The sequence below is a fragment of the Equus quagga genome, unplaced genomic scaffold (assembly GCF_021613505.1).
Source record: "Equus quagga isolate Etosha38 unplaced genomic scaffold, UCLA_HA_Equagga_1.0 203_RagTag, whole genome shotgun sequence".
Lineage (NCBI taxonomy): Eukaryota > Metazoa > Chordata > Mammalia > Perissodactyla > Equidae > Equus > Equus quagga.
In genome coordinates, this window is record NW_025798627.1 from 1,072,109 (window position 1) to 1,086,848 (window position 14,740).

Consider the following 14,740-nt stretch of genomic DNA (forward strand, 5'->3'; position numbering starts at 1 on the left):
CTCTTCTGAAAAATGTCCCAGGCACAATTTGGTTGTACATATTTCTTTTCTTAAAGAAATAACCTTTATAATTTCTTAAGTAATAACATCCTCATTTTAGAAAAGTCAGAAAATGAAGAAAAGTATAAAAGCAAAAACATGAATCACTCATAATTACACAACCCAGAGACAGTTACTATTCATGTTGTAGAGTCTTTCCTTCTAACATGTTTGTGTGTGTATGGTTGTGCACATGTGTGTTTATATCAGAATTGAGATCATGCTGTACAACACATAATTATAAGACAAGTTGAAACTACTGTTCTTTTTAAGACCAACTTTTCACGTAGGAGGGTAAATTTACAAGGTATAAAATACTATCTTTAGTCTCATTATTTAGTTTCTTAGCCTTTAGAAAATATTGCTCAAGGATCAAAGTTTTGCCACTTTGCACCAAATGTGGTTTATGTTTATCTTCTATTATTAAGTTCCCTTTATGGAGATGACTTAATTGGGGCTGATAGCTCAGGCTACTGGAAGTAGATGTTCGGCTGCCCTGTCTGTCTGGTATAGAGTGACAGGAAGGACCGGCCGTAGGATACCCTGTGTAAAAGGAGTTAGGGTCTCAGACTCCCTCCTCCTGGTTTTGCTTTTGCCATCTTGTATTTAGTGTGTAAGGCAGGTTAAGATGAGGCATGTGGCCTTGCTGAGTAGACGCCCCGTCCTGCTGGGCAGGTTTCTTTGGAACACTATCATTTTGACAGCCTATCAAGGAGCAGTTTCTACTCTTGTCACCTGGGGCATATACTACAATTTCAGGGCTATCTGCCAAGTTAAAATTAAAAAATTAATATATTTACACTGCAATTACCATTTGAAAAAACTATTATGCCAAGTAGTGAAGAAGTGAGATTTCTCAACATTCCCAAATGCCAGCTAAGTAGGCAGTCAGCACAATGATGTTTGAGTGTCAAGTTGAGCCCTCATTCTTCCTTTCTCTCTCTGCATAATCTCAAAGGATTAGATTCTGTTGAGAGGTTTGCAGCAGAAATTCACTCAAGATCTCAGGTTTTGTTTTTGCTTTTTTTTGTGTTATTTTTGCTGAGGAAGATTGTCCCTGAGCTAACAGCTGTGCCAGTCTTCCTCTATTTTCTATGTGGGACGACACCACAATGTGGCTTGATGAGCGATGTGTAGATCTGCACCTGGGATACAAACCTGTGAACCCCAGGCCACCAAAGCAGAGCAGGCAAACTTAACCACTGCTACTGGACTCCAAGATCTCAGTTTTCATATCAACGTTGTAGGGAGGAATTGGGTTCTTTTTGCCACCACCACAATTAATTATGTTAATGTTTCATGCTCTAAAACTAGCTTTTATGGGAGTCCTTAATTAGATACCAGTGAAGATTAGTCACAGAGTTCATATGCACTTCCTATAAAGTCAGATAACTTTACCCATCACTAACACTTATGTACTGGTTTCAAGCACATCTTTACTGCAGAAACCCTTGAGTTGCATTATTTTGCCTTTTCATGACATGGCACCTTTGGAAACTTGCATGTGACTTGAAAGCATATCCGGTTGACATAGTAAAGCCATCTCTCTGGACTCTCACAGCCCTTTTGTGAAGAGGAGCTTGAGTTAAACCAGGGTTCCTACAGCTGGAGAATGTCGGCGCCTGTGAGTGCTTCCTACCCCTTTGCTATAGAGGCTGTTTAGTCATCTTCCTTTCACAGGGCCGCAAGCTAGGTCCTCGGGTGCAAAGTTTGAGGAGGCACACACTTTCAGAGCCACATGTCTTAAATTTTGTGCACTAGTTCTTACTTGCCTCACCCTACTTCCAGCCCTGATATTTCAAAAAAGTCTTCTTTCTGTGTTTTTGCTATATCTGTGTTTTCCTCCTGCACTTGTAAGTTCTTGAGGCAGTTGGCACCGTATACAATTTTGCATCATAGGTATGCTGGAATTTGGGCTTGAAGTCAGAGACTGGAAGTATTTTGGGTGATTTCTGCTTGATATTTTAGCCTAGTATGTTTTGCTGTTAATATCTTTCTAGTATTTAAGTGAAGAAGCAGAAGATTCCAGAGTCCTTCATCTTTTGACAAATAGGAAGTTTTTCCAGGTACATGTTTTCATGTATGTATGTACGTACATATTTATATAAAGTCATCCCAGATCTCCAAACTGTTGGATAGCTATGTGCATCCCATATATCTCTGGTAAAGAGGGCAGCAAGATTTTATGAAATCTCCTCTTGACTTGAGTCCTCTATTACAGAGGTGAAGGAGTTTTTCTGAAATAAAAGTTTCATTACTCACAATTACAGAGTCAATCTTTATGAACACAGCCATATAAATGTGACCAACAAGCCCAGAGACAGCTGAAAATTGGTCCCTGTTAAAATACAGTTTAGAACTTAGTGTACAATTTTGCAAAATAAAAAACAGAAGCAGATCATTTTTACTTACCACATTCAAGGTATAAAATAATTAACCTTGAACTGTAACCAAATGCTCAGCACAAAGCTTTCTTCAGGTTGAGATGACCTCCTTGTCAGGGACTCACTGAAGCCCTTGACAGGTCTCCCTCTCAGCTAGCCTTTTATCCATTTCAGTTTTCTTGATTAGGTTATCTTGAATCATTAGGGGGTTTATTTATTTTAATAGACACTTATTGGATTCATGAAAAGAGAATTCGGTGACTAAGAAACAAGAGCTGAATATTATCTGGCTCATTTCACACTTCAGAAGAGTCTCAACCAGCTGAAAAGAAATCCTTTCAGTTACAAAAGTTTGTTTGGGGACTTTATGTGCTTCCATTTAGAAAGCGAACTGTCTGTGGTTAATAATATGAATTTTCTTTCGAGACACCCAGAAAACATTTCCTTTTGGTTACATATGCTGACATTTTCTGTATTGAAGATGTGGGTGACTAAATGGCCTTTTACATTTCTGTTGCAAGAAGCCTCGAGTCATTCTCCTGAAGAACTGTTCATTTGCTGACTTATTCATTCATTGGAGTTCCTAGAGGGGCAAAGGGGATGGGGGCTACTTACAATTTGCAGATTGAATTCATTCGTTGGCTGTGTGGTAGGGACATGAGGGGCAACAGTAATGACTGTGACAAGGCCCTGCCTTCCAGGCCAGTACAACCTTACTTAACAGGAACAAAGTTATTTCCTCTCTCTCTCATTGGAAATCAGAGCAGGCTGTGAATTTGTGTTTGTTGCTGAGCAAGTCCTGGGTTGTATTTGTTCTGAAATATTATAAAAACTAGGAAATTTGTCACCAAGATAGAACTTAATTTTTTTTAAAGGAAAAACATGGAGAGTGGGAGAAGCTAGAGTTGTTTACAGTGTCCTGGGGTAGGAAAACAAGTAACTTAGTACACAGCGAGATTTCAGTACCACGGACAGGAACCCCACTCTTTCTATCTGCTTCCCCTCCCCCATCATTTGAACATAAGGTTTGGAGCTAGGATTCAAACCTGTATCCACACTCAGGCACTGGTCTGCATTATTGTTCTGTGAAAGACCTCCCTGGTCATTTGAATGTTCTCAGCCTTTGGTATGTAGTTTGGAGAATATGTCACTGATTTATTGTCTACTTGACATTTTTAAACCTTTAACATTTTTTATAAGTGAAATAGATATTGCTCTTCCTCATTTACTTTTAATCCAGGAGAGCATTAAAAAACTCTCACATAAATAACAACAACAACACACACAGGGAAAATAAAATGGTTAAAATGATGAGGATAAGTTTTTTTTAAATGATTGATATAGTTTGGTGGTTTGGTGCTTATATGTCTTTCTTTTTTTTATAGAACAAAAACTCCTAGAGGATGAAGCTTATGAAGTATGTGCTTTACCACTACCAGGTCATTGTGGGCCCTGATTTTACTATGAAAAAAAGATATCTAGACAGGATAATTGGTGTTCTTGACTTTATCATACTTTTTTCCCTAAGGACTTCTTGTTGGAAGGAAGGAGGGAAGGAAAGAAGGAAGGAAGGAAGGTAGGAAGGAGGGAAAAAGAAAAAAAGGAAGAAAAGTTAATTCTTTGTCATAATATTTAAAAGCCTTCCATAACTCCCATGGTCCATAGGATTAAGATGAAATTTCTTTGCATGGTAGTGTTTATAATCTGACCCCCCACCTCCATTTTTAGACTGTGCTTTACCCTCACTTACTTCTGATTCTCCAGATGTGATCGTTTTATCAGTCCCTGCATTTACTGATAATGTTATCTCTGCTTGGCATGTGCTTCTAATCACTTCCTCTTCCCACCTGGTGAAATCCATCTTTATCTTTCAGGGTCCACCTTACATGTCAAATTCTCTATGACATTTTTCCTGAGCTTCATAGTTAAAATTGCTCAGTTCCTTGCTGGTGGTCTCAATAACCTTTGAAGTAAAAAGTAATAATGACAATGTAATGTACTAGCACATTGCATGGCACACAGTACATGGGTGCTCAATACAGGATTTTAAACTGAATTAATGTTTTGAGAGACCTCTGTTACTGTTTGCATTTATATAATGGGATAAATTGGATCACACCATTTTCTTTATCATATTCATGCATTAGAGATGGGGGAAAAACCTCAGAACATTGACAGGGCTGCTTCTGAGAAATAGTGATCCTCTCCATCTATAACTTTTGAAAGTGAGGCTGTAAACATTCCCCTAGGCTAATTTCTGTGCAATCTAATAATTTCAGTTTAATGAGCATTTATTGAGCATCTATTATGTGCAGAGAACCACACTCCGCTCTGAAAGGTGCTAAAATGAGTAAGAAACCAACCCTTTCCCTCCACCCCCATCACAAAGCTGGCTGATCTGATGGGGATGTAAACATGCCCATCCACCACAGTAATAATCATCAAATTGTGAAAGAATATAAGCAAAATGCTTCGGGGCCATGCAGGAGTGAGCAACCAATTCTTACAGGGGATCAGTTGAGACCATGTTGGCTGAGCCCTGAAGTACAGTTTCTTATGGGGGACAGAGGGTTTAGTATGAGACATTCCAGCCAAGGGGACAGGAGCAATACTAGCTGTTCCCAGACACTTGCAGTTCCCTTAGCCACAGTTTTACTGTAGTAAAAAAGCTAAGCTGACTATAGAATATTCAGCCAACGTTTGGTTAAAACTTACAACCAGACTAAAAGAAAAATCACAGATAGGTATATACCCCACAGTTCATGTACATTCCCCACGGTTCATGCACAGAAAGGGGAATATACCACAGTTCAGAGCATGGAGGTGGGAATATACCAACCGTATTCGAGGACTATGAGTAATTGACAGTGGCTGGAGTACAAAGTTAATAGGGGAATTGATGGGAGATCAGACCATGAAGGAAAAACAGATGCATATTGTGGTTCTTATTGTTGCCTCTTTTAATGCTTTTTAATTGTGAACTAGAGGTGTCTCATTTAAGTAAATCATTCATAAAACTATCAATTTACTGAAAGATAAACTATGGGGTTATTATTCATCTTCCAAAAAGAAATAATGGCACATTTCTTCAAGTAGTAAGGATTTCTAATACACTTACAACGTGATTTGCTTTGTAAATTTAGAGTGACATGCAACTTTTCAGGAACCCGTGGATTGTAAACAAACTATATCTTGAGTTGTGCGAGTCTCGCCTCACCTGCACAGTTGGAAAGGGTGGTGACAGTTGTTTTTTCTACAGAGGGAAATATATTTGTTTAAGAGGTTGGTGAGATGGCTAAAGTGAGATATTAATAGATATTATTTGCTTATGCACTGAATGCCTGGGAACTCTTTAACCATAGATTGCAAGGATGCAGCCTTTAAATTTATGTTCCTTCTGTGGGTTCAGATTTTGAAGGTAAAGAGTTTTAATCGTAAATTCCTTGGCATCGTTACACTTGGGCTCCATGGATATTTTCCTACGTAAGTTCTAGGTATTCTCTGTATTTTTAAAAATTTTTTACATTGAGCAAATTTTAGACTCACAGAAATGTTGCAAAATAGTACAGTTTCCATATATCCTCCACTTGGCATCCGCTAATATTAACGCCTTACATCCCCATAGTGCAACAGTTAAAACCGGGAAATTAACATAGTTTTAACACTATTAACTAAACTAAAAACTATTCTAATTTCGGTAGTTTTTCCACTAATGTCCATTTTCTGTACCAAGATCCCATCCGGGAAACACATTGCGTTTAATTATTATTTCTTCTTAGTTTTCCACAGTCTGTGACCAGTCCTTAGTCTTTCCTTTTTTTTTAATGACCTTGCCACTTTTGAAGAGTACTGATTTGTTATTTTGTTGAACATCTCTCAATCTGAGTTTGTCATGATTGAGTGGAGGTTATGCTTTTTGGGCAAGACTGCTTCCAGTACTGTGTTGTATCCTTCACAGTGCCTCATATCACAGGGTTCATGGTGTCTATATGTCGTCACTGGTGATGTTGACCTTGATCACTTGGCCAAGGTGGTTTCTTCTTTCTACTTTAACCCTTATGGCTAATCATTGTCTGCTATTTCTGACAAATAACAAGGTGTAACAGATCATGGAATATGGAGCTAAAAGAGAACTTAGAGACCATGTTTTGTAAACTCTTCCTTTTACAGCTAAGTTCCCAGAAGCTCCAAGAGGGTAACCACATGCCCAAAGGTCACCCAATTATTTACCGTCAGAGCAGGAACTTAGCAGTTAGGTCTCAGAGCTCCAAGGTGAATACCCCCTGTGCTTCCCAACTGTGCTCCAACACTTGTAGTTCACTTACCTTCAGTTTTACCATGCCAAAAAAGCTAAACTGACTATGTGAATATTCAGCCAATATTTGGTCAAAACTTCCAATCAGACTAAAAGAGAAATCACGGGTAGCTGTATACCCTACAGTTGATGATGCCACGCACAGAGCTGGCCAAGGTTGGAAATCAGATGAACTTCTGCATCAGCATTTCTGAAATGAAAGTAATTCTCCTGGAATGCTCCACATAACACATAGGGAACAACAACAAAAAACCTACTTGAGATTTTTAACAGAAAAAGGAGATTTGTTTATTAATAATTCATGAGTTCCCATTGAACATGCACGACAGAAACAGTGCTATTCAATAGAGAATACTGTCATCTGTCACTGTTTTATTTGACATTTACACTTTTTTTTTGCCTGATACTGCAAAACTTTCTTGGATGGCATGCAAAAATTATATAAATGAAAAAAATCCCAATGTGAGGACTCTTTATCTCTTCTGCGATGGGTTCACTCACAGTTCCATGCATGTGTGTTCATGCAATAGCGTAGTACTTTCTTGCACATTCGTTAGTCACCAAACAAGCTACTAAGGGACCCTATTGAGAAAACAGAGATAAGTATCCCAAATGGGCTGGTGGAAGGATCATGTGAATGAAAAGATGGAGGGTGAGATGGGAGGTAAGGTGGAAGAATAGATCTCCGGAAGGTAAGCATACAAAGACATGGAGTGATCAGTGAGTCAGAGTGAGGGGAAAGCCAATCACGGCTGCCATGAAGAAAACTGACAAAAATACAGTGCCATTTCAAATGCAAGGTAAATGTTTATAAATGGCATCCCAGGAGCTCCACTAGTAGGGAATATCGGCATTTAGTAGAAGAGGCAGTCAGAGTTAGGAGCACCTTGCAATTTTGTGCTACTGTAAGGCTCTTGACAATATTTCTGCTCTGTAGGTTAGTTATTATTTATAAAAATCACAGAACCAGCTGATACATTCATAAGCTAATTATTGAAGCAGCTGGGTACACATGGTGCAATATGTCCAAGGCTGTGAAGTATCACAGATTTCTTGGGGCCTGCTGTGGTGGGGGTGCGCTGTTGAAGCCTCCATCCCTTAATCTGATCAGCCAAGCAAACACTTGGTGGGGAAACTAGATTAATAACCCTCTAAATACCATGAATGTGCTTTATCTTCAAAACCGGGTTCCCTTAAACATGCTATTAGCTCAGCTCCATCAGGGATTTGAGGAAGTTCTCTGGTGCCCGAAGAACACAGTCTTGTTGGCTACCTCCCTGTGCCAGAAATTAATTTGGTTTGCTTATGTCTGCACACATGACCACACTTGTGTCTAATCCGCTCCCTAATAGCTTCAAGGTCAGGACCTTGCATGTCAGTGGGCAAATTGAGCACTACACTTCTTAAAGACTGATGGCAGACAGTACACAGTCCATAACGAGGCCTGTAGTTTGTTCTAAGTGATTGTAATGAGTGCAGATTATAACAGCGCATATAAATCAAACGCGGCAATGACTGTTGTGCGAGACATTCCAAGTATCATAAGTGGAGATACCACTCAGCTGTCACCTGTCTCCTTTCAAGCTGCGGCTTCCCACAATGCAGTTCACTCCTCAAGCAGAACAGCAGGTGCCGTCCTCCTTAAGGTCTTGGTATCTCAGAGCGTCATCTTTTAACAGATGTAGGTTTTTGTTTTTATTTTCTGTTAAGTGATTGGTCGCCATGCTATAGCCTCCCCTGGGAGATGTTAAACATACCTGTTTGAAACATTTGAAAGAGTTCAGTTGGAGACTTATTCAGATCTGTGAAAAGACAGAGACATAGGAGCTTATTTTTTCCAAAGATGGTTTATTTTCTGTTTCAAGAATTCTTTCCTTTGTACACAAAAAAGCCCTTGAGGAAACACTTTGGGAGGAAGAAATATTTAAAAATATAATTTATTTTCTCACAGGGATAAAAAATTTAATTGCCTTCAATTTTCATATATGTTGCACCTTGAAAATCAACCATTACCTATCTCTCAATTGAGCTGAAAAAAAAAATCTGTGAAAATACTTGGAAAAACATTTCCAAGCAAATGATTAGATAGCTTGTTTTCATTCTTCCTAACCCTCTAACTCTCCCCAGCTCCCAGTTTATTGCAAGAAAAGATCAGGTCTGCGCAAATGTGGCCTCTCACTTGTAAAAACAAGGCAGTGTTGTGTTACAGATTAGTTTATAAATCCCTAGTGGCTTCACAGTTCAGTGCCTACAGCTGCTGCAGATGGGCCTGGGTTTTTGTCTCTTCGCGGTGCTGCAGCCGGCAGTTGAAGGAGAAAATGGAATGATCAGGTTATTAACATGGAGGCCGAGAGGAAGAGGCTACACAATGAGAACAGCTGGTGTTGCTGTCTTGGCTGATGCAGCGGAGATAATCAAATCTTGCCTTTTTTTGGGTAAAGGCAGAAGACACAGTGGAGAGTTAGACAAACAACGGCTTATGATATTATATGGGGTTTTTATAATGTGTGTCAGGAACGTTCATTGGCTTACAAGTTATAATATAGAATTTGTTGAGGTTTGAGATTTATTTTTTTACGAAGTCATTTGTGTTTACTTCTGCACTTTTTTAGGAAAATTCTTAACTCTTTCGCAAGAGGCGTGATGTGGGACAGTTCTTGTTTTTAAAATTAGCGATGTAGCTTGAAAATGATGGCTTAGAAAGCTACTGGGTAAAATATTTTGACATGAGTCAGTGAGCGATGTTGACAGCATCCTCTGTATTATTTTCATATAATCCATCATTATTTGCATTACATTTTCTTTCTTGTGCAGTTTCGAGTGAGAGAACATCCGGATGGCAGAATTGGGAGGCAGACATTTGCAGGTGTGACCCGACCAACTGCCTACCTTCCTGCAGGTGTGGCTGTGGCGGGAAGGTGATGGTTAGGAGGGCCTGGAGCCCAAGGCGTTCAGAGATGCAGCAAATATACAGTTTGTTTTCATTCTAGCCAAGGTGGTTGTGTCTATTTTGTGGAGTTATTAAGAGTTGTAAGACTGTTTCCTCTCTAGAGAATTCAGTGTTGTTTACACTTAGACATTTTTTCTTCTTTAGAATTTGCCGTCTTGTAATACATACTTGTTCATCTTCACTCCTTTCTTAGAATGGAATACTATCTGATTGGGTAATTTAAAAAAATTGTAGCTGACCAACATGAATTACTTTTTGCTGAGAATCAGATAACTGTAATCTTGCTTGAGTATCTTTTACAAAGGAACTGTAAATTAATTGAGAATATATTCTATATGAAGGTGATAAGATTAACAGGAGTGAAGATTCTCGGGCATTCGTGTCACCACCGACGTGGTCGGTTGGATTGGTTGGGTTTCAGAGTCGTCAGGCTGTTTCAGTCTCACCCCAGGTGGGAAAAATTTTGATGGAAAAATATGATAAACAGGGATGGGCACCTGACTGTAGTCTGGCTGTCCTCTACGCTCTGCACTCTGCAGGTTAACTCAAGTGACCTTCTTTCTCCAGGGCTGGCTGTGTGAACTGCTCCGCTGGAAGGAGAACCCTAGCCCAGAAAACCGCACCCTCTGGGAGAACCTCTGTACCATCCGTCGCTTCCTGAACCTTCCCCAGCACGAGAGGGATGTGATCTATGAGGAGGAGTCGAGGCATCACCACAGCGAACGCATGCAGCACGTGGTCCAGCTTCCCCCTGAGCCAGTACAGGTCAGCGCCCCCTCCCCCAACCTGAGCTGGGCTGTCAGTGACAGGCAGGCAACTGTCGAGGGTCACAGAAGCATGCCACACCAACCTCCCATCTCATGGCATCTCATGCCATGTCCCCAAGGACAGAGGACCCCGTTCTCACAGTGGGCACAGCATGTGTGTGTGTGTGTGCCCATGCGTGCACGTGCTCACACAGACAAAATGACTAAGAAGTCAACTCCAAAGGCAGCTGCTTTCCTTGTGGGATTGTGAAGCCGGCACGCTAGTGGGGAATGAAATCTCTCAATCACAGAACGTAGTTCATACTTTCCATCAGTTCATTTTCTAAAGAAAAAATTCTGAAGTAGCCAATGAATTGATCCAAAATTCCTCAAGGAACATTTGATTAGGCTGAGAAAAGAAATATCCACATGAGCTAGAGAATGCCATTGAACTCAACTGAACCCTTGAGAGAAATTGTGATAGGTTCTTAGAATTTTAAGATGTGTTTTTGCTGTCTTTGGTTTCCTCTTTTAGAAATCTACCTTCATTTGGGTTGCGTGTTTTGTTTGCTTAGTTTTTACTCTCATTGAGAGAAATATTCCTTTCTGAAAGTAATTGAGTTTAACTACTGATTCTTGCTATAGTCTAAAATCAATCACTTTTAGGAAGAAATATTAACTAGGTTAGTATTCCAAGGTCAGACCCCTTAGAGTGTTGCCCACAAATTGTTTTGGTGGGTTAGGAGATTTATCCTTCTGTCCAATGCCACCAATCTCAAGTGCCACCAAAGAGGATCCTTCAGGGCCTCTTTCTGAATCTCCTTTTGTGTAGCGAGGACAGTTGAGGCAGAAGTGCATGTATTAGTGCATGTGTGGGAAGAATGGAAAAGAAGGTGAGGAGAATGAAGATAAGGTGGGCCACAGTTTCTTGATCAAGATATAGGAGAGGTGGTGAAGGATGTGGTGAAATGCTCTACCCTAGGTTTCCCTGTCTCCTTTCCCCTCCTTCCACCCTCACATGCCTGGAGGAGAAGCCAGAAGTCAACAGGTCCATTACATGACTTTTCATCCAAATATTGACATTGCAGTCAATGCTTTCATGCTGTCATTGGTCAGTTTCCAAAGTCACAGAGTAAATTGCCCAGATGATTAGACTCATGAATTTGTAGAACTAGAACCACCTAAAGGCAGTCTCTTATAATACCGACAGTGAACTCAGAATGGGTGGGTGGTGAGGGTACACCCTAATAAATGGCGGAGCCCACTCTCCTGGCTCTGGACACCAGTCCAGAGCAACTCGTTCCCTGAAGGTAAGCCCCAGGGCTTACCCTTCAGGCCCACCCTCCCTCTTCCCTCTCCTGCCCTGTCCTGCTGGAGCCTGATCCAAACACCAGGGCACCTCCCTATAGAGAATTAGACCAACATGTTGAGTCACACAGAGCAGTGGTTTTCAGATTTGAGATTTAGTAGAAATTAAAATTAAAGGAGCCCAATATAGGTTCACCAGCCTGTTATTTTGGAAAATAAATTTATTTGAAAAATTCAACTGAAGCTCCCATTTATTATCCATATCATTTCATAAAATAAAATACTCTTTAATATCAAACAAATTAATGAAAAGGATAGCCTCAGACAAAAGATCTGACAAACTGTATAAACTTAGTCATCTGAAAAACTCACCATCACCCTTGTTTTTCTCATTTTGATGTGAACGGATCAAAACTTCTGTGTTGAACCAACACAGGGCCAAGGACCAGCTCCAGAAACCGCTGACTTTGTGTGGACTTTTTATTCAGGGTCCATCTTAGTTCAATCCAGGCAAAGCAGAAATAGAACAGGAATGAATGCCTGATTTATTCTAGACATTAATGGCATCCCATTTTTATAGGATAATGACAAAGTTGGAAATTTAGAGTTTGCAATAAAAATGCTAAAACTTATTCTCCATTGTAGTTAAGGCTCTCCCTTCATTTGGACAATGGCCCTATGCATCCCCTGTCTCCCTTCTTCATCTAGAAATCCTCATCTCTATGAGTCCCCTGTATTTATCGACGCTGAAAGGATATTCAGCATAATATTTTGTCTTTTTAACTGACCTGTTTGAGTAAAATAAATCTGAGAAGTAGACAGCCAATTGATTTAAGAGTTTTATTATCTTTTATGTTAGTATGTCAAAACTAGAGTGTGCAAACAATATTTAATGGCTGAGGAAGAGTCAGTCTGTAATTTTCCTTTTCAGTTTTAAACACTTTGTAGCTATTAACATTAACTTCTGATATACCTAAAAGAATTCACTTATTTTCTAAAAGGTTATTTCTATCACTCAGGTCTTAGTTAAAGAGTTTACAAAATAAGGTAGTTTTCTCTGTGTTGACTTTGCCTTAGCCATTGACCTTGATCCCATAACTACCGTGAAATTCTTCAATACATTCCTTTTTTTGGTCATTGTGTCTGTCTCTCAGCAACACTGCTTTGAATGCTACATTTATGTTTGTCAGCAAAATACAAATCCTTGGATTAATTATTTATTACAGTCGTGATATGAAAGATGAAGAAAATAACTGCAACCAGCTGGCAGAACTCATGAGACTGGAGAATACAGCTGGTACAGCCTCTGTGACTTGGGAAAGACTGTTCAAAAAGATCCCAAACTACTAAAAAATATCTGTAATTGTCCAAAAGTTAAGCCACTGGATTCAGGGTTGGGATTCACTGTGCCCTTATGTCAACTAAAATTTTAGGGAGATATAATTGCTTACGTGTTTTAGAGATTTTAAAATTTATATGTAGGGTAATATTAGTTTGGTGATGTTAGATTTTGTCTAACTAGGCAGAAAGTGTGCCATTATTAAATTGTTAGGTACAGGTGAGATCGGTGATTATCAAGAGCTACTTTACACACAGCATATTAAAATGCACACAGAAGTCGCCCCACTTATGGTTATGGAAGGGTGCCACTTAAATTTCTGGAAGTAGTCAGGGTACATTATTCCCCGATTTTTCTTAAATGGTAAAAATATGAAGCAGTGATCTTTGTGCATAATTACCCACCAGATTAGTCTGTTGGATTAGGACCCCAGATGTACTGGATAAAAGAAGGAGCTTCGCATCTCCCTGGCCATTCAGGGCCTTCCGTGGAGTCAGAGCCTCTCTCTCTGCCTGGAAGAGAGGAAATGTTTCTTGCCATTTGTTTGCAAATAGTTTACAAATTGACAGTCTTATATTGCTTGCAGTTGTGTTTCTTTTTTTAAGCCCACAAAAGGTTTTAAAAATTTAAGCCCACATTTAAAAATCAGATTTCACATAAAATCTGCATTTCACATAACAATGCAGAAAATCAGATGTGACCCACTGGACCACATGGCTGGAGCTGATGCCGTCTACACAGGGCACACGCTCACCATTCTGCTGCAAGATCCCCACCACCCACACGCTGCTCATGCGCACGCATCTCCTCCACTTGTTCGTTTAGGCCTTGCTCCTGTCACGTCACTCTGCCCTTGTGAGGACACCTTGCCTTGTGACTCCAACTCTATATCTGAATCTGCCAAACCAAAGCCACACATGCCTTTGCCCTGTGGTTCTGATTTCTTCCATGGCAGCCATTATGTGCCATTTATTTTTATAATTCTAATACCTAACAGAATCCTTTTCACGCTTACCAAGCAAGGCGTGTCTGATGGAATTTCCTTCAGAGATGAAGCTAGGTTATAGTTGAGACCAAGTGGGGCTTGGGGCCCCTCAGGGGTATTTTCAGCCTGAGATAACTTGGGGGTCCTGGAAGAGTGAGATGCTTTCCCTTAAGAATTCAGATCTCTCCAGGTAATGTACAGCTTTGATGTCATGTTGATTTATCTGGGTTCTCCAGTTTTCTTTTCTGTACTATATGTCTCTTCACAAACCCCCATTGAAATCTCTGCTGTGTAGAAGGTGACTTTCCAGGCTCTGAACACACTTTGTAAACTAGATCCATCTATACTGTGGATCCTCAGTGGGGACAATATTGCCCCAGGGGGTGAAAACTGATCATTGGGGAATATAAAAATCTTCAATTTTTATATGGTGTCAATGGTTTGTGGCCTTCCAAAGGGACATAGTACATAAAGAAATAGTATATCTCTGGTATTAAAATTTCATGAAGTGGGGGAGATGATTAGGAAAAAATGCCTAAAAAGGCTCCTTCAGAGGGTAGTAATTAAAAAAAATGGGGGTTGTAAAATACTAATATGCATGATGTTTCTAGTCCATGTATAGATAGCACAGAGAAGACCAACAGAGGTGACATGACAAGATAAGGCATACTAGA

The 14,740-nt window shown here is 39.9% G+C and overlaps 1 protein-coding gene across 3 annotated transcripts in view; it reads left to right on the forward strand.

Annotated features, from left to right (window-relative positions):
• Positions 1–14,740, forward strand: part of LOC124233511 (DNA-binding protein SATB2) — a 181,921-nt gene that overhangs the window by 136,159 nt on the left and 31,022 nt on the right. For all 3 annotated transcript variants that reach the window (XM_046650661.1, XM_046650660.1, XM_046650658.1), the window contains exon 10: positions 10,256–10,453. In XM_046650661.1, coding sequence (XP_046506617.1) covers positions 10,256–10,453 — 198 coding nt within the window. The remainder of the gene's footprint in view (positions 1–10,255; positions 10,454–14,740) is intronic.